A 24035-nucleotide genomic window follows, 5' to 3' on the forward strand; every position below is an offset into this window, starting at 1 on the left:
TAGCTCTTGTAGACCAGGCTGGCCTCGAACTCACAGAGATCCGCCTGCCTCTGCCTCCCAAGTGCTGGGATTAAAGGCGTGCGCCACCACCGCCCGGCTCATATCAACTTTCTTTGAAGCAGCTGTGCAGCAGGAGGAAGAAGAGGGTGGTCTCTATACGAGACCGTTTAGCCCTGTGCTGGCAGACAACTATTCCCATTTCACAGATGAAGGAACTGAAGCTCACCCAGATGTCGCAGGGCTGCTGTGAAGAAGCTTTGGACGCCAAGTCCCTGAAAGGAGCTGGGGCCCAGTCCTTAGGCAGTCTGTAGGATCAATAGCACAACCATCTTCAGCTCTGCTTCCTAGGGCTGACTTAGAGAGCAAACCCGAACAGAGCCTTCTGGGACCTGGACCCAGCTCTACACCTGCTGTGGAAAAGGCGGCCAACCCCTGTGCCCAGAACTGGAACGCAACCCATCAGTCACACGGACTTACAAGCAGCTCAGCTTTGAACGGCTGGTGGCAGAGGGCTGCTGTGCATGCTCCTGTCCTGCTTGGGTTTTGTCAACTTGACTCGAGCTAAAGTTATCTGGGAAGCGGAAGCTCAGCTGAGAAAACACCTCCATTAAATCACCTGTAGGCAAGCCTGTGGGACAGGATCTTGACTAATGATTGATATGGGAGGGCCCAGCCTCCTGTGGGCGGTATCATTCCTAGGCAGGTGGTCCTGGCTGTGTAAGCAAACTGAACAAGGCAGGAGAGCAAGTCATTAAGCAGTGTTGCTCCATGGTCTCTGCTTCAGCTCCTGCCCCCAGGTTCCTGCCTTGAATCCCTGCCTTGGTGTTCTTTAAAGGACTGTCACGACCTGGGATACATAAGCCAAATAAACCTTCTCCTCTCCAAGTTGCTTTGGTCGTGATCTTTATCACAGCAATATAGCCTGACCACCACAGCTCCCATTCCGCCCTTGAAAGTTCCCTCTGTCCATCACATAGAACTCTGCTCATATAAGCACCCAGGCAAACGCTTGAGATTCCTGTCCCTCTCGGCCAGTCCTGGTCCTGTCATCCTTGACGGAGGTGCATCCTTTGTACTCCCCAGAGAAATCTCTTGTCCCTTTGGCTGAACACGTTGTGAAGAGGTCTGTCCAGTCCCCACGTTTTAACAGGGTGCAGCTAAGCTCACATTTCTGTATCATCAGGGTCTCTCTGAGGTCCTATTTCTTCCATCACACTGAGCCCCATGGTAGAAGACATCGTCTGGCTCATCCCCATGATTGGAGCAGGGTGGTTTGGTGCATATTGCCTAGACTGAGCAATTGCTACAGCCTACCGGGCACCAGGCACTGGGAGGAAAGAGGAAATAGAGAGACCCTGCTCTTGAAAGGGTGTGACCAACACTGAAAAGGAGGCGCACATCCCCAGCCCTGCTTTGGCTTGGGGACTTTTAACAATGACTCCATTGTGGTTTGTCACTCCCTCATTTAGCAGATTGTTATTGGGAGAGTTCTAAGCTAAGGCTTCCCTGTGTGGCCTACAGACCTGTTTCCTTCAGGTGAATGGTAATCTTAGTGTATTTTAGACATTTTTTTCAATGCCTTTGGAGGAGGAATGAGCTCTCCAGTTTCCCATAGCGCCTCCTCTGTCCCCTCCCACACAAGCCGTCACGTTCCACCCTCTTCTGACCCCTGCCAGATCTGCCTTAGCTGCTGGACCTCCACCCGAATGCTTACCAGGTTCAAGAGGGCCGGGTGGTGGTGAGGCAGAGGCAGGCAGATCTCTGTGAGTTCGAGGCCAGCCTGGTCTACAAGAGCTAGTTCCAGGACAGTTAGGGATGTTACACAGAGAAACCCTGTCTCGAAAACTAAAAAAAGAAAAACTTTAAAAAAAAAGTAAAGTCACAAACTTTCCTGATAGTTTACTAGGCAGGAAACCATGAGGATGTGCCCTGTCCCAGAGTCTGTCACCTGAGACCCTCAGAGAATGCTTTCCTGAGTGAGTGACAGTCTAACCTGCTGTAGTAAGGACAAATAGCAACAGGGCAGAAATGGATTCCAGGAAAGAGTATTCCAAATAGAGTACACAACAAACACCCAACACATGGATTCCCAGTCTCCGGACTGCGCCAGAGACAGGAGCTAAGCTAAAAGGCCTCTGGGGAGCTCATCCTGCTAAACTTCTCCCCAGCATATTGACCTCCTAACATCTGTGTCCAGCTGTGCCCAGCTCAAGGGACAGACTGGAGGGAAAGCTTCCCACACGCTCCTTTGACCTGGCTTAACACACATCCAGGCTTTCTGATCCTTCAAAACGAACTGGAAACGTGGTGTGGGAACAGATGAAGGGAGACCCGTCTGGCTTGAGTCTGCTGCAGGTTGCTTGCCATCCAAGCAGCAATACAGTGGCTCTCTCCCGCTCCAGTGGATTTCTGGAAAGTGTTACACCAACAGAGTTACATCTGCCTCTGCTAACCTGGAGCTGGTGGCTGGATTTGCTCTGAGAGACTGGGGAAAGTGGGCAATCAATACAACAGAGTGACTCACATTCCACATCAGCTTGCACGTGACAAGAATCCAGCTGGAATCGACAGCGTCAGAAAGTGTCACTCAACAGGCTTTGTGGCACAGGCCTATAATCCCAGTGACTAGGGAGGCCGAGGGAGATTTCAAGTTCAGGCTGGGCTATAGAGTGAGTTCTGGGCCATCCTGGACAACTTAGTTTCAAAATAACAAGGGCCGAGATTGTAGTTTAGGGAGAGAGCACTTTGCTAGCATGCATGAGACCCTAGGTTCTGGCCCCAGCAACACATAAAAAGAAAACAGTTAATGGAACAATCAAAAACTATGAGTGACGGCAACAGGCATGAGTCTTTAGAAACTGGCAAAAGAAAAAAAAGAATTGGAATGTATATCCTTTTTCAGTGGTTCTGTAACAAATTACCACAGACTCAACAGCTTAAAACAACACATTTATTCTTACACAATTCTCATAGTCAAAAGTCTAAAATCAAGATGTTAGCAGGACTCTGCTTCTGGGCACTGTAGGAGAGTCCCAACCCCACACACACCTCTTCGGCAGCTGGCATCGCTCCCGTCTCTGCCCCTGGCATCACCTCACATTTTCCACTGTGTGTTAAATTTCCCAGAACTTTTCTCCTATAAAGATCCTTTTGATGACATTTAGGGCCTGAAGGGGTGATTCAAGATGATGTCATTTCAAGATCCCTTTAATCACAATTGCAAAGACCCACACTCTGAATAAGGTAACATTCACAGGTCCCAGAGATCCCTGTGAGGGATCTGAGGCCACCATTCAGCCCCGCAGAAGTGTAGTAAGTACATCAAGTTTGCCCAAAGGAAAAACTGACTGACAGGGCCTGAGGCAACAGAGACATGAGGAGAGTTCTGGGGACCTCAGTCGCAGCCCAGAATCCTTCTGTCTAGGGATACCGCCTTGAAGGCATTTCACCTCTCATCACCGTGTGTGTGTGTGTGTTTGTGTGTGTGTGTGTGTGTGTGTGTGTGTGTGTGTGTCCATTTCCCCAGAGCTGGAGTTACTCAGGAAGAGCAGCAAGTGCTTCTAACCACTGAAATCTTCCAGACCCCTTCCCCTGAATCACTTTGCTTCGGATCCAGTTTCCCTCCAGGAAGGATGATGGTCTGGCCAAGTCATCTGCCTTCTCTCGGTGGGGCTGGAGGGTAGAGTGCCGGGTTTACAAGTACAGCAGATGGAATGAAATTAGTAATTCAAAGACAAGCCCACATGTTGTCGCTTAAAGGAGGGTCAAAAACAACAGGTGTCCACTACAGTCCAACCCTGGGTTTCTCAACACACCTCACCCATACACGTGCAGAAACTGTCACATATAATAACAACACTGATCCCCTCTCTTAAGTGAAAGCACCCCCACAATCATGTCCTGTTAATCGACCCAGCTCTTAAGTTCAATCTTCTACTGGTGCCACTTATCCTACCTCAATATTCTGTAACCAGCAAGTGGACTGTCACCAGCATGTTCTGTGAATGAGACTGGAGAAAAGGAGAGGAAAGCCCCTGTCATGAAGAAGACGCCATGGCTTTGTCCCGTCGCTGTGATGCTCAGAGGCTGCTGCGGGCGCTGAGAGTATGTTCTGTTTGCATGTCACGTTCACCCTGCCTTCGGCTGGCGCTTCAGTTGTTGAGATTCACTATTTGATAGGGTGACTTAACCCTTTATTCCTAGAGAATCTGAACCTTGAAAGTGCCAGGAGATGCCTCAGGGAATGCCCTGGTGTTACCTAAAATCCTCTACGCCTTTTCTCTGTGTAGCAGTCATGGAATTTCCCCTCGAGGGTACAGTTGTTCATCCAGGTCAGCACTAGAACTCCCTTTATATTGGTATTCTTAGGGATAAGATCAGAAATGCCCAAGGGACATTTCCAATTGTCACTTGTCCAAGTGAATCTCCAATTCAGGGAACTCACTGCTGTATCCATTAGGGAAGGATTCTGCTCATGGGTACCAACACCTCGAAGTTTGCAAAACTCAAGTCATTAAAAGAGGAGGCAATGGGTCTGCAAAAGGATCGTTGTGCTTCTTTAGAAGACACACATATGATTCTTCAATGGTGAACACCTTCTTGTGCACCAGCTCACATCTGTGGTCCACAAGCGCCTATGGCTGACTTGGTGTTACAGTCCTTGCCAGGCACATTTGACTTTGTGCCTAGGAGGAGGGCACAGTACCCAGTTTACATTGGGCACCATTAAACACGTGATTACTTGATGTCCATAGTTAGCCTGACATTCATCTTCAAGCCCCAACAAGGCAGAACCTGACAGCAGAACCCATGACACGAGAAGAGTATGTGCCTTTGACATAATGTGAGATAAACCCAGTATGTATGTATCAGTGAAATTCTGTCATTTTCCCCTCCTGTCTTCCCTTCTTCTCTCCTATTCCCTCCCTTCTTTCCTTGCTCTTTCTGGTACATGTATAACACATGTGTGCATGTGTGCACATAGAGACCAGTGTTGATGTCATGTGTCTTCCATGGCTGCTTACACCTTGTGTTTTGAGACCACCCAGCACGCCTGACCTAAACAATCTTCATGAGCAAGGGTAAAAACATGCTGGGTTCGCTGGAGGTCATACTTAGTGGGATTTACAGGAAGAAAGCACAAACAAGTCCAGTCCAGTGTACTGTCTTCAGAAATCTTTTATTCCCTTCCTCTGTAGGATGCCAAAGGATTTGGATTCTGTAAGGCCCAATTCATGGGGGCTAGCCCTTGGTCCAAGTTTCATTAGCCAACTCATCCAATTGCTAGAGCCCAGCCAGCTCCTAGAGCTAACAGAGAAGGCTGAATCTCCAGTAAGTGGTGCCATCTCAAAATCAGACTCACCCCAAATTACATTTCCCCCACTGAATCAAACACCACACACACACACACACACACACACACACACACACACACTCTCAAGGACGCAAACACACACACAAAATCTATTTCCACAAATATACCCCCCAGCTGATGGTACCAATTAACAAGTTTTTGCAGTTCTGTTTGGGCCAGAGAGTCTTTCCTGCCCATCTATTTTTAGCTTTCCAGGCCAAATTAATTCCACCTTTCAGTCAAGCAACCTTGAGCAAGTAGGAATCTGCGCATCCTTACACTGAGAAAGGCTGTGAGCTGTTTGCGTGAGGTTTACAGGGCCTTGGGTTTCTCCCACGCTCTCAGTGGGCCACGCCTCTTACAATCCTACTCTGCCAGTGCCAAACTCCATAAAGGTGCAAATTCAGCAACAATCAGCTGCCAGCTTTGGAATTCTAACTTGGCTCTACTCCAAGTCTTAGGCTATTCTTTATCATAGAACAGAAGTATTCTTTATTTTGTGCCAAATTTAAATAAATAACCAAAACATTATCTGGGCTTACTCAATTGACTTTCCTTTGATATCATTCAATGGATCCAGAAATCAAAGGCTCTATCACACAAGCTGGGCCTTGCTAACTTGTAACTGAACTCTGCTGCATGCTCTGAGAACTACAATACCCTCTCTGATCAAATGATATCAAAAGACGCAAAAAGTAAGTTTTCTTTTTCATTGAAACCTCAGACTATTGACTTTCCAGGCAGAAGAATAAGTAACCACCTGGCTTGTCTTACGGTTTTATTGCTGTGAAGAGACATCATGAGCATGGCAACTTTTATAAAGTAAAGCATTTAACTGGGCCTGGCTTACACGCCAGAGATTTAGCCCACTGTCATCATGAAAGGAAGCATGGTGGTACACAGACAGACACGGTGCTGAATAAGGAGTTCTACAGCTGGATTGATTGGCAGGCAGCAGAAAGAGCGAAAGCCACACTGGGCCTGGCTTGAACATCAGAGACCTCAAAGCTCACCCACAGTGACACCCTTCCTCCAACAAAGCCATACCTACTCCATACCGCCTAATAGTGCTACTCCCCATGGGCCTATGAGGGCCATTCTCATTCAAACTACCACACTTGTTTTGCCCCCATTAAAGCTGTGATGGATAATTTGTCAGCTTGATACAATCTAGAATCAGCTCAGAAGAGATTTTCAATGAGGGACTGTCTAGACCAGGTTGGCTTGTGGGCGTATGTGGGGGACTGCCTTGATTACACTAACTGATGTGGGAAGAACCAACCCAAAAGTGGGCAACGCCATTCCCTAGGTGTGTGTTCTGAACCATATGAGTCTCTCTCTCCCTCTCTCTTTTCTTGACTGCGGAATGGGACTGCTATGTCAAGTTTCTGCCTTGACTTCCCCAGAACTGTAAGCTAAAACAAACCCTTTCTCCCCTAGGATGCTTTTTGTTGGGGTATTTTATCTCATCAACTGGAAAGAAAAAAAGGACAACAGCTCAGTCATTTTAAACATCCCACGGGGGCTGGAGAGATGGCTCAGAGGTTAAGAGCACTGCCTGCTCTTCCAAAGGTCCTGAGTTCAATTCCCAGCAACCACATGGTGGCTCACAACCATCTGTAATGGGGTCTGGTGCCCTCTTCTGGCCTACAGGCATACACACGGACAGAATATTGTATACATGATAAATAAATAAAACATAAAAAAAAATAAATAAATATCCCACATCTACTGAAGGATATATTGCCCAGTGTGGCTTTCTCTCTTTCTGCTGAAACTCAACTCTAGTTTCAATGCATGTTCTCTCTTCACTCTGGGATGCACTGGTGAAACCAACAACCCTCCACGTGTCTGTGGCACTCTGCAATCCAGAAAGTGGGTTCCAATACACATCTTGTAAGGACCGTGAATGGCAACAGGAACAATCGTGAAACAGCATTATCATTAACAAACAGACGAGGAAGCTGAGGTCCTTAGAAAGTTAGAAGCAGTGGAGGCTTCAAGGTGCAGGATTACACCCTTTGGTACCACATTCCCATCATAACCACTTTGTTTGGCAAACCTAATTCCCTGGGTGATGTGGGAGAGTCTTCTGTTTGAGTTGATTTCATTGGATAATAAAGAAACTGCCTGGCCCATTTGATAGACCGCCCCTTAGGTGGGTGGAGTAGACAGAACAGGAAGAGGAAGTGAGGTAGAAGGATCAGTAAGATGCCACACCTCTCCTAAGTTAGGCAGACTGCCGTGCCTCTCCTGAGAGAGAAGCCAGATGCGATGAAGCTCCAGCCCAAGATGGACGTATGCTAGAAACTAAATGGTAAGGCACCACTTCGTGGTGCTACACAGATTATTAGATATGGGTTAATCAAGATGTGAGTAAGAGGCTGAAAATAATGGGCCAGGCAGTGTTTAAAAGAATACAATTTGTGTGATGTTATTTCGCGTGTTAAGCTAGCCAGGAGGCAGAAAGCTGGGCGGCGGGAACGCAGCCCGCAGCTCCTCACTACAGAATGGCGCCCACGTGGATAACCGAATCCGCAGAAAGCTTGAGAAAGCTTGGGAAAGAATAGAGTAAAGCTCTATTTTTCGGGTCTGGCAAGCAAGCACTCTCATCTAAGAAAGGCTTCCTGACTCAGCTTCAACTGCAAAACATCGCAGCTCTTTTAAGAGGTTCGGCTATGAAACACTTGATGAAAATTAACTGCATGCTTTTCGGTTTTCAGCCATAGCAGGAAAAAAGCTGTGCTGTTTTAAAATGCCAGCTTTCTGGGCCGTCCTGCCAGGGCAAACTCTTACTCTTTCAAGCAGGAGGTCCTGACTATGGAGCTTTTGATTGTTGTTTAACACTGTTGCAGCTTGCTTGCTGGCAGGGACCTTGAGCCGCCACAGAGTTGTGGTGAAAAACATGGCTCTGGTCGGTACCTCAGCCACAAGGCTGGAATCTCATGAAAGCTAAGGAATAGGCTGGGTCCAGCCACCAAAGTCACGGCTTTAGTCCTACGGATATTGTTTCGTAAATTAAAGTCTCATGTGGTCACAAAAAGAGAGATATACAGTAAAAGAAAGATTCAAAGTCGAAGAAAATGTCTAAATGGTTTACTATGTGTTAAAAATACATGCAAGCTAAAGGTTAAAGTTCTTAAAAGTAAAAAAGAAAAAGAAAAAAAGGAAGTAGTTTGTTGTGGTGGTACACACCTTTAATCCGAATGCCTGGGAGGCAGAGACGGAAAGATCTCTGTGAGTTCAAGGTGTTGTAGCACACACCTTTAATCCCAGCACTGGGGAGGCAGAGACAGACGGATTTCTGAGAGTTCAAGGACAGCCTGGTCTACAGAGTTATTCCAGGACAAAGATATACAGAGAACCTGTCTCAAAAAATAAAATTAAAAATAAACGAAATAGAGGTTAAAATAAAGCCGCACAAAGATGGAAAATACACAGAGAATCTTGATACTGTATACTATTATACTCTCTTTGAATTGTTTGAATGCTGAGGAAGAAGCAATAGCTGCTAAAAGATATTTGTTTACAAATGCTGCTGAACTAATCCAAGATAGATATTTTGAAAATACCTTGACTTCAGAATTTGGATCTAAGGATATGATGCTTTGGAAAGGAGTTTCTTTTGTTTTTACAGAAAATGAGACCGTGTGGATTGCTTCTATCCCAATATGGTATGATAGACCACGCCCTCCTGAAAGGTTGCTGTGAACACCTTCAGAAAATTACTTCACCCAACTGATGACTGAGATGAACCTGGCACACAGGTTACACCATGAAAGATCTGATTAACAGCGTCCCCATTCAGCAGGAAGCAGTTTGGAGAGAAATAACTACGTCCATATTCCCAAATATTGTTTATAAATGTTCTTTTACATTTAAAGGGGGAGATGATATAGATATGAATAATTTACATTGGTATAAATTTTGCCTTATTGATAGAAATTTAAGGTCTATTTTGTTATATGTATGTGTATTTTTGATACTGATTAATGTATTGTGATTGTGTAGTTCATTTAAAAATGTAATGTATATAGGTTGTTAATGGATAGTTATCAATAATATTAAAACCTGTAGTTATGTTAGTTAGATTTTCTAGCTATATAGAGATATTTTAAGTTACATAGGCATTCTTCATATCTTTCAAAGACTACAGAATATCGCATTTTAGATGTTTTAATAACTTAGGACTGTTCATGACAATGAGACATGTCTGCTCCTGGCAGCACCAATCTACTTCAAGAAGATGATGGGCATCAAAGAGGATCCTTATTGAGTTTGATAGCCATTTGGGCAAGAAACTGCTTTTGCCTGGACTATTGCATAAACTGAACACAGAGAACCCTCAGAGAGAGGACTGCTGAACTTGCCTATAGGTGAGATGATCTCTCTGGGTTCCTGATTCATGAAAGAGTCTTCGAGTAGTAGTAGTTCCTGATTCATGAAAGAGTAGTCATTCTGTAGGACACAGCAGATAGTGACTGAACTGTCTTTGAAATTTCCTGCTTCATGGGAAAGTCTGTTGGATACTGTGGGCCTATAGGCCGAAGATAGATGCCCCTACAATACAAAAGAACTTTGGGTGACTGTCCAGGCAGCAAGATGTCTCTGTCATTTCTAGAGTTTTGAAAATAGCTTACTTCTTGTTCACCTAGGTAATATTGTGTTCTTTTGGAGTCTTTGATGGAGTTGAAGAATAGATAGATAGTTATAGTTTTCCTTAGTTATGATAAAAGATAAAGTAGATATAAATACTGTAACTGTAATTCTTACTTGATAACTTGTTATATGTAATTTTACTATGTTAAAGTTAAAGCCTTTCTTTTTATTGTTTAAACAGAAAAAAGGGGAAATGATGTGGGAGAGTCTTCTGTTTGAGTTGATTTCATTGGATAATAAAGAAACTGCCTGGCTCATTTGATAGACTGCCCCTTAGGTGGGTGGAGTAGACAGAACAGGAAGAAGGAAGTGAGGTAGATGGCTCAGTCAGATGCTACGCCTCTCCTAAGTTAGACAGACCGCCGTGCCTCTCCTCAGAGAGATGCCAGATGCGATGAAGCTCCAGCCCAAGATGGACGCACGCTAGAATCTACCTGGTAAGGCACCACTTTGTGGTGCTACACAGATTATTAGATATGGGTTAGTCAAGATGTGAGGAAGAGGCTGAAACTAAGGGCCAGGCAGTGTTTAAAAGAATACAATTTATGTGTTGTTATTTCGGGGCATAAGCTAGTCAGGAGGCCGAAAGCAGGGCGGCAGGAATGCAGCCCGCCTGCTCCTCACTACACCCTGGGGACCACAAAGGAAAAGGCTCTGAAGTACGAATCTTATTGAGTCTTTTCTCAAGCCCTGGACACAGCTTTGCATCCTGGCCACAATGGTCCCCACTGACCATCACACCTCATATTTTGGGCCAGCCAAGCCCTATTCCTAAGTGTGAAAAATTCTCTAGTTTACTACAATGAGAAGTTCATTTTCTTTGAGGATCTGACCAGATGTATCTTTCAGAATCCCAATGCCCTGAAAGAACAAGGTCAGGACAGATGCAGACCAATGCTTAACATTCAGCACTCAGTTCAGAACCACCAAGAAGTTTAGTCAAGAGGAGGGGGTAGGGAGATGGCTCAGCTGGGTAAGTGGCTACTGTGTAAGCACAAGGACTTGTGTTTTGTCCCTAGCATCTCTAATCCCAGTGCTGGGGGACAGACACAGGCGCAGTGCAGGGGCTTGGTGACCGAAGAGCCCAGACAAAGCAGAAATAAACTCTATCTCAAAAAACAAGACAGGTGGATCCTGAGGAACAACACCCAGAGTCACAACTGTGTGTACCTTGGTCTTGAAGTCATACTTGGGTTCAAAAATTGGCCTTCTTCTTCTTCTTCATGACCTTGGATTGGACCATAGGTTATTTCATGACCTAAGCGGCACCACCTCAGGGCCAACTTCCCACTGATCCATAGCCCTCCCCCATCACTTCCGGCCAGCCTACCTCGATTGGGATGAAACCTTTCCACTACAGACAGGATCCCATCAGAGTGGCTTGAGCAGGTGGCTGCAGAGTTTACACCAAGGCCATGGTCTCTCTGCTTTTCTATCTTCTCCATGTTCCTGTGTTGGCTTCATTCTCAGGTAGTTGATAAAAGCTGTTTGACTATAACCAGACTTGGTGGCACACACCTTTAATCCCACCACTCAGAAAGCAGAGGCAGACCAATCTCAGAGTTTGAGGCCAGTTTGGTCCACCTGGTATCCAGCCCAGTCTGGTGAGGACAACGGGAGATCGCAAGTGATGCCATGGGGTAGACAGGAAGCAACGTGGCTGTGAGCTGAGTCCTCCGAGCTTGATTCTCTGCTATGTGTGAGTAGCATGAGCGTTACCTCAGCATTTTCTCTCTCGGGGTGTTAATGTCAAGGTTAGGCACAATAAACACCAGACAGTAAACAAACCAATAAACCATAGGAAAGACAGAGCATGCAGCCCCCACAGAGCCCTTCATTGTCTTCGAGGGACAGGAAGTCTGAGCAGCAGGCACTGGCAAAGCAATCTGCATATCTACAGATGGCGAACTAGATTCATTCACTTACCTGAGGCCACAGTTGGAGGTCTCAGAATTAGAAGTGGACTCTAGAACCCTGGTTTAAGTCCGGACTCTTAACATTGCCCAACTTGGGCCTTGGTTGCTTCCTTCACCAAAAGAAGGTACTGGCTGAAGTAAGTGCTAATGGCCTAATAGGAAACACTCCTCAGTTGGCACAGGGTCGGGGAGTTTCCCATCCATGACCTTGGAGCCTTGCAGACAGTTCAGAGAAGAGGTCTGTTTATTCAGGTATAAGACACATACCTGCATGAGCGCAAGCACAGCTCCTAAATGAATCCTCCCAGTGTGCATGCCCCATGGAGTGAGTGCACAGGTAATCAGAACGTGGCATCTCTCTAAAAGCCCTCCTCACTTTCCCACCCTGGCACCACCCCACAGTCATCAAAGGGAAGATCTGTTTACCCAGTATCTCCTGGGCACGGCAGGGCAGCCACACTCATGATCCCACAGCAGTTATGGTGACTTGCAGGAGACCTGCCCAAGATCAAGCCGGTCAGCGGTCAGTATTCCCGCAAGGATGAGAAAAGGGCCCGCAAGACCCCACCCCTAGCCAAGTAGCTACTGGATGAAGATGGCAGCTAGGGGAGGGGGAGTCAATTTTCTTCAGGCCCTGGTGGCTGTACACCCATGCATTAATTGAATGCAATGGGTTAATAAAAAGGAAGGAAGGAAGGGAGGGAGGGAGGGAGGGAGGGAGGGAGGGAGGGAGGGAGGGAGGGAGGGAGGGAAAGAAAGAAAAAGGTGGGGAGAGAGAGAGAGAGAGAGAGAGAGAGAGAGAGAAATGAAGGAAGAAAAAAGTACACAATGCTGTGGTGATGGTAAGATACACATGAAAGCGCCATTCTGATCATTTGGAATGCACAGTTCGGGGCCAGAACGTGCATTCACACTATGACACGTCATCACCGGCACCACCTCTCCTCAGACCTCAGCCTGCAGAGCTGAAACTCCTGCTCGACACTAACCCCCATTCCTTCCTCACCCCCTCCAACATTCCACTCCGGCCATGAATCTGCCTACTCTCGGGCCTTGCAAGTGAAAGAATATGTATGTCCTTTTTATGCCTGGCTTATTGTATTTATCATAATGTCTGAGGTTTATCCATGTTGTAACATGCATGAGAATACCCTTAAAGAACTGAGTAATGTCCATTATACATCTAAACCGTGTTTGTCAGCTCATCCAACATAGACATGTCTCACTTTAGTATCAGAGAGATCAGCCAGGCTTTTGTATACAGTGAGAAACTGAACGAACAAGACAATGGACAGACCACTCACACTGACAGCTATGACTTTCCACCCACCACAAATTACCCAGGAAACCAACTCTATCCTTCCAGCTAGCAGCCCAAGAGGCAGCTTGCCCCGGCCAGATTTTACAGGCAGCCAGCTTCTCATAATGGCACTGCAAACACATGCATCTTTTCATACCAGTCCCTTGGTCAAAAACTTCTGATGGGAATCTCCCTCCCCGTCCCCCCCAACACACACACACAGAGGCCTGCCCAGGGTACCACCCGAGCAAGCACCCTCCCATCCTCCCAGGGTTTCACACACAGGGTTTCACTCTCAGTGCTGCTTCCTGCTTTGCTCTCCTTACAACACAGTATCCTACCCTGCAAACGATCATTTGTTGAATAGACTTGCTAGGGATATGAGTTACAAACTAAACCAAGCAGTGTGCTGTCCTGCACTAGTGACTCAAAACTCATGAGCATCGCTGTCTTTGAGGGTGTGGTTTCTCTGAAATGGAACCCATCTCTCGCCAAAGCTCCAATATGGAACTCTGAGTGTCTGTTTCTACACAGCCCTTTTCTAAATCAACAGTAAACATATAGAGTACTCTATGCTTAGTTGCAAATAAGACTTGGTTTATTCATGGCTATTTATAAAAAAAAAATTGAACATTGTACAGGACAGCCAGCGTTTATGTCTTTGTTTGAGAGGCACTGGGATGGCTTCTGCAACACCACTCTGAAACATTCCCATGCATTTCCAAAACCACCCTAGAAGAGAGTTCTGTGGGCTGTGAGAATAATGCAGCTACTGAAAGGAAGCTGAACACCTGAAAGGCTGTCATATGCAAACCACCTAATATTAAATTACAGCATTGCGCCTCTCTCTGCTCAGATTGAGAATCCGACCAATAGGAGTATTAGCCAACCCTGGCAGTCTGAAAGGTATGTTTACTGTTTCAGGGAGTGAACACATTAGGCAACAATAAAAATGCCATCTCTCCACCCCAAGAAAAGCAGAGCAGGACAGAATGACAGCTTTAAATATTACTGAACAACTCAACTTGCAAGACCTGCACTTGCTTTTCCACATCAATCCGTCTGCTTCCTGCTACTAGGTGAACTCTTGTGACTGAGGAGAATCTGGGGCTGGGCAATTCCTGGATAAGGATGCACCATCCAAGGGTGTGGAACCAAAATTCATCTTGGATGCTGGCCCATGTCTGACCTGGCTGTTGGAGGATTCCCAAGCAGTTCCGCACAGGCTCCTGTCCCAGCCTCTCTGTCCACAGGCTCATTCCCTCCCTTTCTCCCCGCCCTCTCCTGGGCTGCCTTCTTCCTCACTCTTCAAGTTTCCAGATGCTTCCTGATGCATCAGCAGTACCTGTCTCTCTTCTCGGCACGCACAGGCTGGATACATCCCTCAGTGGGACTCTGCGGTGGCACTTCTGTACCTGGCATTCCTCAGGTACCCAGAAGGAAACCTACTATTGTTTTGCTAAACAGTCAAGTGATCAAACTGCTTTCTAAATACATTTGTACCCACGGTTTAGCACAGCGTCCAGCTGTCATCAGAAAAGTCTTAGTGCAATGCAGAAACCTGTAACTGGGTGAAGTGCTGAGAGTGAAGAAGGAATGCCTGGCTCCGCATGGGACAATATGATACGCCACCAAAACTCGGGGAACATCTCAGAAGAGGGGCCAGGAAAGAATGGAAGAGGCGAGGACGGGGAGACATCTGTGCACAGCACAGCTGCGGCATTCATGAACTCGCCGCCTAAGTCTGACACAAGCGTGGCTCCATCAATGCTTCATGGGTGAGGAAGGGCACAGGGGGCCTCACGCCTTCCAGAGGAACTGCGGCAGTTAATGCTCGGAGGAGGGCCACTTTATTCAGTAGTGTAGCTGCAGCTCCGCTAGCCTTGCCTGATGGAATAACTTCCCACCCATATTCAGGCAGTGAGCCGTGCACACAGGAGGACAAGAACACAGAGGGGGCTCACTGAACAGAAGGTGCCAGTGGAAGAAAGGAAAGGAGGGAGGGGATGGGGGAGTGAAAATGACTAAAATCATTATGTAAATGTATGAAACTGTCAAACAATAAAACAACATAGGATCCTTGGGAGTACAGTAAGCAGCTGGGATGTGGTAGTGTTCCCAAAACCTTGTTATATTACGTGTCTAATAAAAACTTTATTACATTTATATTTAAAATAATGTGTCCGCTGCAGTCTATTGTAATAGCATTGCCAACTAGCTCTGTCACCAGTGTCAGTCAGCCCCCGCGCCCCCCCCCCCCCGGCTCTGGGCCTTAGAATATACACTCAACAACATCAACACCAATGCAACACCTCACAGTACCGACATGTGTTTACAAACAAACAAACAAACCCTCATTATAAAAAAGGGATAGTCAGTGGTCTGAAGGACAGTTTATTTCAAACAAGGATGGCAGGTGTTGGGGCGGGGTGGAACGAGGGAGAACAACTCTAACAGAAAAGCAAACAGGAAGGTTCCTCAAGTTAAAAACAATGGCAGTGGAAGCTGCGGTTCACATATACAAACTGCTGACCTTGATTATTTACATCCGAACCTTACAAAATAGCATTTAAGTCAGCACTGAAGCCGGTGTTACTAGTTTTTGTTACAAAACATTAAAGCTACAAACTTCACATTTTTAAATTGTACATCAGCAACAGCATTTAAGATTTTTTTTTCTCCAAGTTGGTCTGAGTGCAGATTGGTGGAAGAGACTTCCCCCTATAAACCCAAAGAACATGAATTCCAAGGATGTTGAAGGTAATCCTAATACAAACACAGTGCTCAAAAGAGGGGTAAGGAGGGTGAGGGGTGTGGTCTGGGCAGAACAACTTCCCCCAAATAAAGAACTGCAATCTTCAGAGGCCGCACAGCATGCTGGGAAGGACAGTGGAGTAAGAACTGGCTGCGGCTACACTCCGCCGGTGACCTTGAAGAACAGCTTCCTGGGCCACAGGATGAAGAGATGCCCACAGCTCTCAGAGCTACCGAGCTCTCCGAGTTCGCTGTTCCTTCCCAGCCGTCTCACTTACGCTGGAGAGTACATCCACATGAAGCTCTTCAGAATAGTCTGCTGCCAGCCTCTGAGCATCTGTGGGGTCTATGACGAGGCCATCTCTCTCATTTCTGACATGAGACGAGGGTACTGAGTTTTAAATGGTAATAAATTCCTGGCATCTGCCAGGTGCTGCTCTACAGAGTCAAAACCTTAAGACTCGGTGCCTGGGGCTTCAGATGACCTCTCTCCATCCTCTAACCTAATAACCTTCTTTAATCCCAGCCAGTCAAATAAATTCTCATCCAATTAATTGAGGTTGAAGAAATAAAATATATAAAAAAATAAAAATGGAAATGTGCTTCAAATTTATAAATGGAAACACAACTCATATTTTTAGAGACAATGAGGTTTTGTTTGTTTTTTTTTAAAAGAAACGTTTGGTGTAGGTCATGGCTTCTTAGAAGTTGAGAACCCAGAGTTCTCTGGTAGCCTGAGTCACAAATGCTCAAGCTCCAAAGAAGCAAGAGGTGATTCCTGGGATTTGGTTCTCCAGGAAAGAATGGCTCACTCCCCTGCCTGTCACTGGACAACACACGTACCTTGCCAGGAAATTTTGTTAATCCAAAACAACTGGCTTCTGGCAAAAGGCATTGTTCAGCTGGACTGCCGGGCCGCTGACTGCTGGACCAAGCTGTGCAGTGCAGACAAGCTCGAAACCAAATAAACTCCAGATCTAGGTTGACAGCGGCAGAATAAGCACAGGAAAAACTTTCCCTGTGCTTGGATCTTGCTTCAGAAGGGAGCCATGGGCTTTCTTCTTGTGTCTGGCCAAGCCCAAAGCACTTTTCTTCGAGAGGAAAGAGCTCCGGGGCTGGGCCGTTAAGTAGCAAACATCATGCATGCCCCATGCTCTGGGTTTTTAAAAGCTTACTTGACTGGGGGGTGTGACTGTTAATTCAACTGGTTTTCAACCAAAAAAAAAAAAAAAAAAAAGCCACTACTGAGACTTAGTTTTCATAAGAAGCAGCGGTCACTTCGTTCTAAGCACTGAGGACTTTCCTGTGTCTGTGACTAGCCATGTGATGCCATGGACCCAGACCCACAGTGGCGTGGGAAGGGGTCTTCACACTTGTCTCATCCTCTGAGACATAACCTGATGAGCCCACAGGATCACTCTGAAACCTGTGGTGCACCTGCTCAGTGTCCGACACGTGCTCCCCAGGGAGTGCTGGCTGCCATTTATCATTCCAGCAAGAACTGCAAAGTGGCCTCCTGTTCTCTCTGCCACACAGCTCCTTTGCTAGCCAACTCCTGCAGACCAGCTGCCTCTTGCATTTTTTAAAGCTTGCTTTAACTGCAAAGAACAGAATCTGGTTACAGAGGAGAACATCCCCTTCCTTTTTATCGACTCTCAGGTTAGGGAACAAAAGCAATTATGGAGTTGGATTTCAGTATCCTCAGGTGCAACCCAATCGTGGCTCCCATCGGAGAGAAGAGATGAGAAGAAAATAAAAGGGCAACTGTCTTTCCCAGTTTCTTCAGACTGCAGTTCTGAGCCAAAGGTGCAGGGCATAACTCTGTAACTGTCTGCTGCAAAGTCCTCTACCCTGCTTCAGGCCTTCCATGAGTGCTTGCCTGTATCTGAGAGGCACTGCAAGGAACCCATTGGTATGCGGAGACGGAATGGCGCTGCTCCTCTGGGGAGCCTTTTCCCTAGCAGCTCAAATACCAAAGAGGCAAGGCAAAGCAGGGGTCACTGGGACAGCTTGAAGGACTCCGGTAGTTTCGTTCTCTCAGTGAAGAGACTCTTGATTCGATGGCCCAGGAATGGAGGCCTGAGTTCCAATCCCTGCTTCTACTCTAACTTGATCCGTGGCATTGGCAATGTCACCTCTCTCCTCATTTTCTCACCTGCACAGTACAAGGTCAGACCACTGACTGCTATGGTCCCTTCCAGTTCTGGCATTCTGGGTCTAAGCCTCCTATAAGCAAGCATCAGACCCTTGCCAGAAACTCCACAGTGAGTGAAAAAATAAAACGACATAAGTTGAAAGTGGACCACAAAAGCAATGCCCTTTACCCTGTATGTAAGAAATGCAGAGCCCAATGCCATGGGCTTTTCACACGAACAGTGAGATCTTCACAAACCCTTTCCTTTGTCTGGACTGGACACAGCCTTGTTTGCTGGAGAGTTCTTGGTGGGCTTGTCCTTTCACCAGATTGTGTCCCCTCTTAAGGCACTGGGCATTATCTGGGATGTGACTGTAGGCAGCCGGGCGAGTGGGGACAGATGAGAGGCGCTGAAACAGCCAAGGCTAATTTGCAGATAATTTGCAGAGAGGGTGCCGGGCTTCTCTCAGGACTCATAGAGCAAACTCAAGTTCTCCAGGCCTTTCCCTGGCGTCCGAATGAGGCTCGTCACTGTGGTGGCACAGCCATCCCAAGATTAATTTGTCCAGGCAGTCCTGCAACGGGTGAGGTTGACTCCAGGGATTCGGTGACCACCTAAGTGCCTCTGCTCTCTTGTTCTACAGTACCATAACCTCACAAGAAAGAGGCAAGTGTTTGAACCTGTACCTGTACAGAGACACCACCACACAGAGTGGGGAGTCTATTTATAATTTATATATATATGCATATTTATATATTTTTTAAAAAAAAGTCTTCCAGAGAGAGCAACCAAAAACTATTACAAGAAGGAAAACAAAAAGAGATAATGTAAAATTTTCCCAGCTATGACTCTACTAGGAATCTCTGTTCCTGGGTTCTAAAATTCTGAGTTAAAAGCGCCAATACAAACCCTTCAAGACATAGCCGGCCTGTGTAAATACACACCCCAGATGGCACAATGACTGCCAAGGTAGCCCTTCCCGCTAGCGCATTCCTGAGCTCACAAAGGTGCTGTGGAGAAGTGACGGAGCAGAAGTGTTGGCTAATAGGCGTAAGACTAGCAACCAGAAGCCACCAAAGGCCTGGGCTGCTGTTGTCAGAAGTTCTGTTGCCTCCTCTTCTTGGCTTCAATAGCATCCAGGATTGGCTGCCGCTTGGACCGGTACTTCTGCCGGATCTCTTCCATTTCCTGTTCCATCATGGGGTCAAGGGCTGAGAGCCTCTTCTGAAGGTCCTCCACAGTCCAACTCTTAAGCTAGAAGAGAAGAGAGGACTGTCACCATGATGTCTACACTGAGAAGCCCAGCCTCCTCCAGCATCCAGAGGGAAGGCAGGCAGGAGGAGGGTACGCCAACAGAGTCAAGGGGTAGTGGCAGCCAGAGAGTGACAACTGATTCTAATGATCACGTTTCCCGGAAAAATTTAAAAAATTGTTTTGATCTAACGTGCCCGGAACAAGAAGTAAAGTGCACAGTCATTATATGTAGAAACTCACTGTATGAAAACTAATGGCTGCTTCCCACTTCCTGCCCAGTCCATGAGAGGAGCAGAGACAGTGCCCATGACTCTCTCTGAAACTTACCCTGGAGGCCACTCCAGTGCAGGTGAGCCACCTCCCCTGCCACCACCACCCCCAGTGTCACGCACAGCCAAGCATTCTGTGTGGGTCATCTACATGTGGTTCCTGAACATATGGATACAACCTTTGGCAGGATAAACCCTGAAACTCCCAGGATTAATATTAAAAACAGAGAGAGGGGATTTGAAGTGTAAATTAATGATGACGGCTAGTGCTGACATGATGAGCTCTGTGAACCAGACAGACCGACTCTAATCTTTGTAAGAAAGGATAAGAGAGTTTTGTTGGCCCCACGCTACAGGATGGGCAAGCCAAGGAGGAGTGACTAAGAAACCTGCCCAACATCTCCCAGTTAGTAAGTGACAGCGTCAGAACACAAACCCAAGCAGGATGGCTGCACGGTTCACGCTGAGCCAGCTTTGCAGAGAGGCAGGCCAGCCCAGCCCAGACCTTTGCAACAATTCGTGTTTCAAACAGGGGTCTCGCAAATGCCAGGAGATTGGCAAATTATGGTCTTGGGCTGGTGCGGCACACAGCAGTAAGCCTGGCACTTGGGGGCACACAACTGTCAGTCCAGCACTTGGGAGGAACAGGCAGAAGCTTACTGAGTGCTGGAGACCAGGCTAATTCATACAGTCAGCTCCAGGCCAGTCAGGACTACAATCTACCTATCTCAAAAGAAAGATGGAAAAGAAAAGCAATTTCCCAGTCTCCCTAAGCTGCTGATCACTACAGAAAGAGGCAGTGAAGTTTTATCAGGAACACCGTAAGAAGGAAGTGAAGTCTGCTGCCGGAGTGTGGAGCGTTGCTGATTTACACAAGAGCGGCCCCAGCTGGCAGAGGTGCAACTGAATGCCAGCATTATCCACACTGGGTGGTAAGATCCACTCTGTTGCTCCTAAGAAGTACAGTGTTCCTAGAACTCAAAGGCTCGCAGTCTCACAAGGGCTCTGTTGTGTGCCCATATTTATAAACTTATCATTTCCCTCAGTCAGGCCCTCCTGAGGCCTCCACAGGAACGCATTACAGAAGGTGGGTGAAGGAGCCCCTTTCTGCCCACCTTCCTCAGGAGGCAGGGTGTGAATGAGTGTTACAGTGGCCTCCTTAGAAATGGCTTAGTGTGACCTGTCACCACAGGAACTTTCTTTGGCTGGTTTCAGGGAAGTTTTCCGAGAAGTGAGAGGGGCCTACCAGTTTAAGACGAAAGGTTCTTTATAAAGGGAGAATGGAAAGACTTTAAAGCACAGGGAAATGCTGGAAAGCTGAGCTGAAAACTGTTTTTTTTCCAGGCTGTGGTTTTATGCCACCTTGGAAGGCTGATGTTTTTGGCTCAGGGACACCCTGAAGACTGATGCTTGCCTAGTCTTTAGTGTTTTCAATTCTTCCTTTAAAATAAAATACCCCAGGGGCTGGAGAAATGGCTCAGTGGTTAAGAGCACTACCTGCTCTTCCAAAAGGTCCTGAGTTCAATTCCCAGCAACCACATGGTGGCTCACAACCATCTGTAATGAGATCCGGTGCCCTCTTCTGGTCTGCAGGCATACATGCAGACAGAATACTGAGAATACTGTACACATAATAAATAAATAAATCAGCCGGGCGGTGGTGGCGCACGCCTTTAATCCCAGCACTCGGGAGGCAGAGGCAGACGGATCTCTGTGAGTTTGAGGCCAGCCTGGTCTACAAGAGCTAGTTCCAGGACAGTCTCTAAAAAAGCTGCAGAGAAACCCTGTCTCGAAACCCCCCCCCCCAAAAAAAAAAAAAAACGGAAAAATAAATAAATCTTTAAAAAATAAAAATAAAAAAAATAAAATAAAATACCCCAAGCCCAACACTGAATGTTACTAGTAGCTAAGAAGTTAATCCTTAGACCACTGTCTGTGCTGGCTGTGTAACCCTGAAGATGCAACTTCCAGCTTGAGCCGTAGTCTCCTCTGAAAACACAGCCAGTTCTAGTCTCTCCCCAAATGGGAAGTCAGGAGACTCAGGAGACCACGGGTGCCATGGATGTGGCACTCTTGGCTCCTAACTTCCTACAGTGCATGCTTAACAAATAGTGAGCCCTGACTCAAGAACTGCCAGTGCTCATGGCTGTTATTACTGATATCCTAGTGCAGTCTAATAATCTTCCATACACAAGCTGTTCTTCAATACTGCTGATTCAAGCAGAATCACACAAGGAGAGAGGGAAAAGCCTATTTTATTTTTCTTGTCTATGTTAACAATACAGGCTGGTACTTTCCACAAGGTCCACCAGCTCACAGTTGTTTAACAAAATGTTTCACTCGTCCATTTAGGAATATTCACTATTGCGGATGCAGATACCTACGTGAGAAAAAGAAAGCAACAGAAGCTACTGACCTTGTGAAGTTTACATTCTAGTGAGGCAAGACAAGTTTCGACAAACACAGTAGTCAGAAAACACCCTCGTGTCAGAGAGGATGTGTGCTCTGATAAAAGATAGAGAAAAGAAAGAAAGGGAAACTTGGGCTTGGAAGGCAGACGCAGTTCTCATCCATGCATCAGGGCGGAGCGCAATGGGAACTAAGGCAAGTGCACTGACAACCGACTGCTCTGGGGCTGCAGGTCAGCCCCCTTCCCCTGAGTGCCTCTGTCTTCACGTGGCTCTCCGACATCCTCACCAGCTCATGGTGTCTCCATGGATGCCTACATCAGAATCACCCGTGAAAATGATGGCCCTGGTCCTGAGTACCAGCCCAGAGCTACTTTACCAGGCTCCACAGGAAGCCCGGCATTTGGGAGAAACTGCTCAAGTATTTCTTATACGTCCCAAGTCGTAAGCACAACTCTCCATCTGCCTTTCTATTGATCTGCTAGCAAAATTCTCACAAAACTGTTGCTTGGTCTAAGGCTTCTTCAAGGTTCCTAATTTCTAGGCCACTCTGCTGTTCTTGACTCAAACCTGCGGTTGTTTTAACCCAGCCACCTAGAGTCTAAATCAGGGTTGCCTGGAGTCCTCTGGGGCTTATGCTATGCTTGCCTTATTAGGACACAGCCGGCAGGGCATGGCTGATGATTCGACACACCATCCAGATTCAGATTTTTCTGACAAACAAGCTCAGACAATGGTTTTATGGCGCCAGGTATAGCATTTCACCTTCCTGGTCCTTAGTGACATAAATAAATTTCAAATGGAAATCTCACAATAAATATCTGGTTCTGCAGTTTTGCTACAACCAGAATCTAAAGGATCAGATTCTCAAATCAGCAATACAGCACATTAAATCAGAACAGTTTCACCAGCCAGGAGGAACTCAACATGAATATCCCACTAGGGTTTATATACACTCTTTGTGCAGAAACTCCCAATTCCATCTGTAATATAGGATCCACCTCTGGACTCCAGATGTCTGATACAGGATAGATCTGGTCCTCCTGGCTATGGTATCTCACCAGAAATTGCAAGTTGCATCAAAGAGAAATCTCTAGAGTCCCACTCTGCCTTCCTGCACACCTCAGGAGCTCAAACTCACCCTGCCCCCTGCTTTCCCTCACCGCGCCTTCTTGCCCACATGCAAGCTTCAGCAGTTTTATGGAGCTCATCTCTGACATGCTGGCGTTTTCTGTTTCTGCCCCGTCCCCGAGTCCAAGCCACTATCAACCTACAGCAAAAACAACTAAAACCAGAGTAAGCCATGTCTTATTACAAAGGCCTCCCCTCTCGCTCCAGCCTCACCCCCACAGCCCTGCCCTTTGTCTGCTCTATGGACAGTTCACGTGGGAGTCCTCCAACGCCACACTTTTGCGGCTTCCAGGGTCAAGAGCACAGTCCTTTTGTCATGTGACTTGTGCTCAGTGCATCTGTAGCCTTCCGATTTCCGCTCAGATGATCACTCCTCAGACATCACAAAACTTCTCTGACCGGATTATCCAGGGGGCTAAGGCACCACTTAATGTTTTTAATTTTTAACATCACAGTTCAAAGAACTTGAATCAGAGGGGAAATATAAATGATTAGATTAATTTTACATTGAGTCTGTTGAAGTACATAAAATTTAAGTCATTTAGTCACTTTTGTCAGAACAATAAGGATACTTCTGTAAATTCCTAGATTCTGTTTCATTTCCTTGCTAACTCCAGAGTACTTTAATTTCATGACCAGGCTGTAGCATGCATTCTCTTTTAAGAAAATACGTCTGCTCATAAAAGCACATCTGGTTATTTTTACTTATTTTACTTGTTTTTCTTTCTAGGATGTATGCTCTGTGAGGGAATGAAACCACTTCATCTATCCTATCTGCTAAGCCTTCACTGGCTGAAGAGGTGAATAAGAGAATGAGTTTGTCTTCCAATGATGAAGTCATCAACCTTGGCACCCA

At 46.5% G+C, this 24035-nt stretch overlaps 1 protein-coding gene across 1 annotated transcript in view; it reads right to left on the reverse strand.

Moving 5' to 3' along the window:
* Nucleotides 1-18560: 18560 nt before the first annotated feature.
* Stk4 (serine/threonine kinase 4) overlaps nt 18561-24035 on the reverse strand; it is an 88524-nt gene continuing 83049 nt past the window's right edge. Inside the window, exon 11 of the mRNA XM_038331502.1 lies at nt 18561-19371. Within this exon, the coding sequence (XP_038187430.1) occupies nt 19213-19371 (159 nt within the window). The 3' untranslated portion in view covers nt 18561-19212. The remainder of the gene's footprint in view (nt 19372-24035) is intronic.

This window comes from Arvicola amphibius, chromosome 5 (genome assembly GCF_903992535.2).
Source record: "Arvicola amphibius chromosome 5, mArvAmp1.2, whole genome shotgun sequence".
In the NCBI taxonomy this organism is placed as follows: Eukaryota; Metazoa; Chordata; class Mammalia; order Rodentia; family Cricetidae; genus Arvicola; species Arvicola amphibius.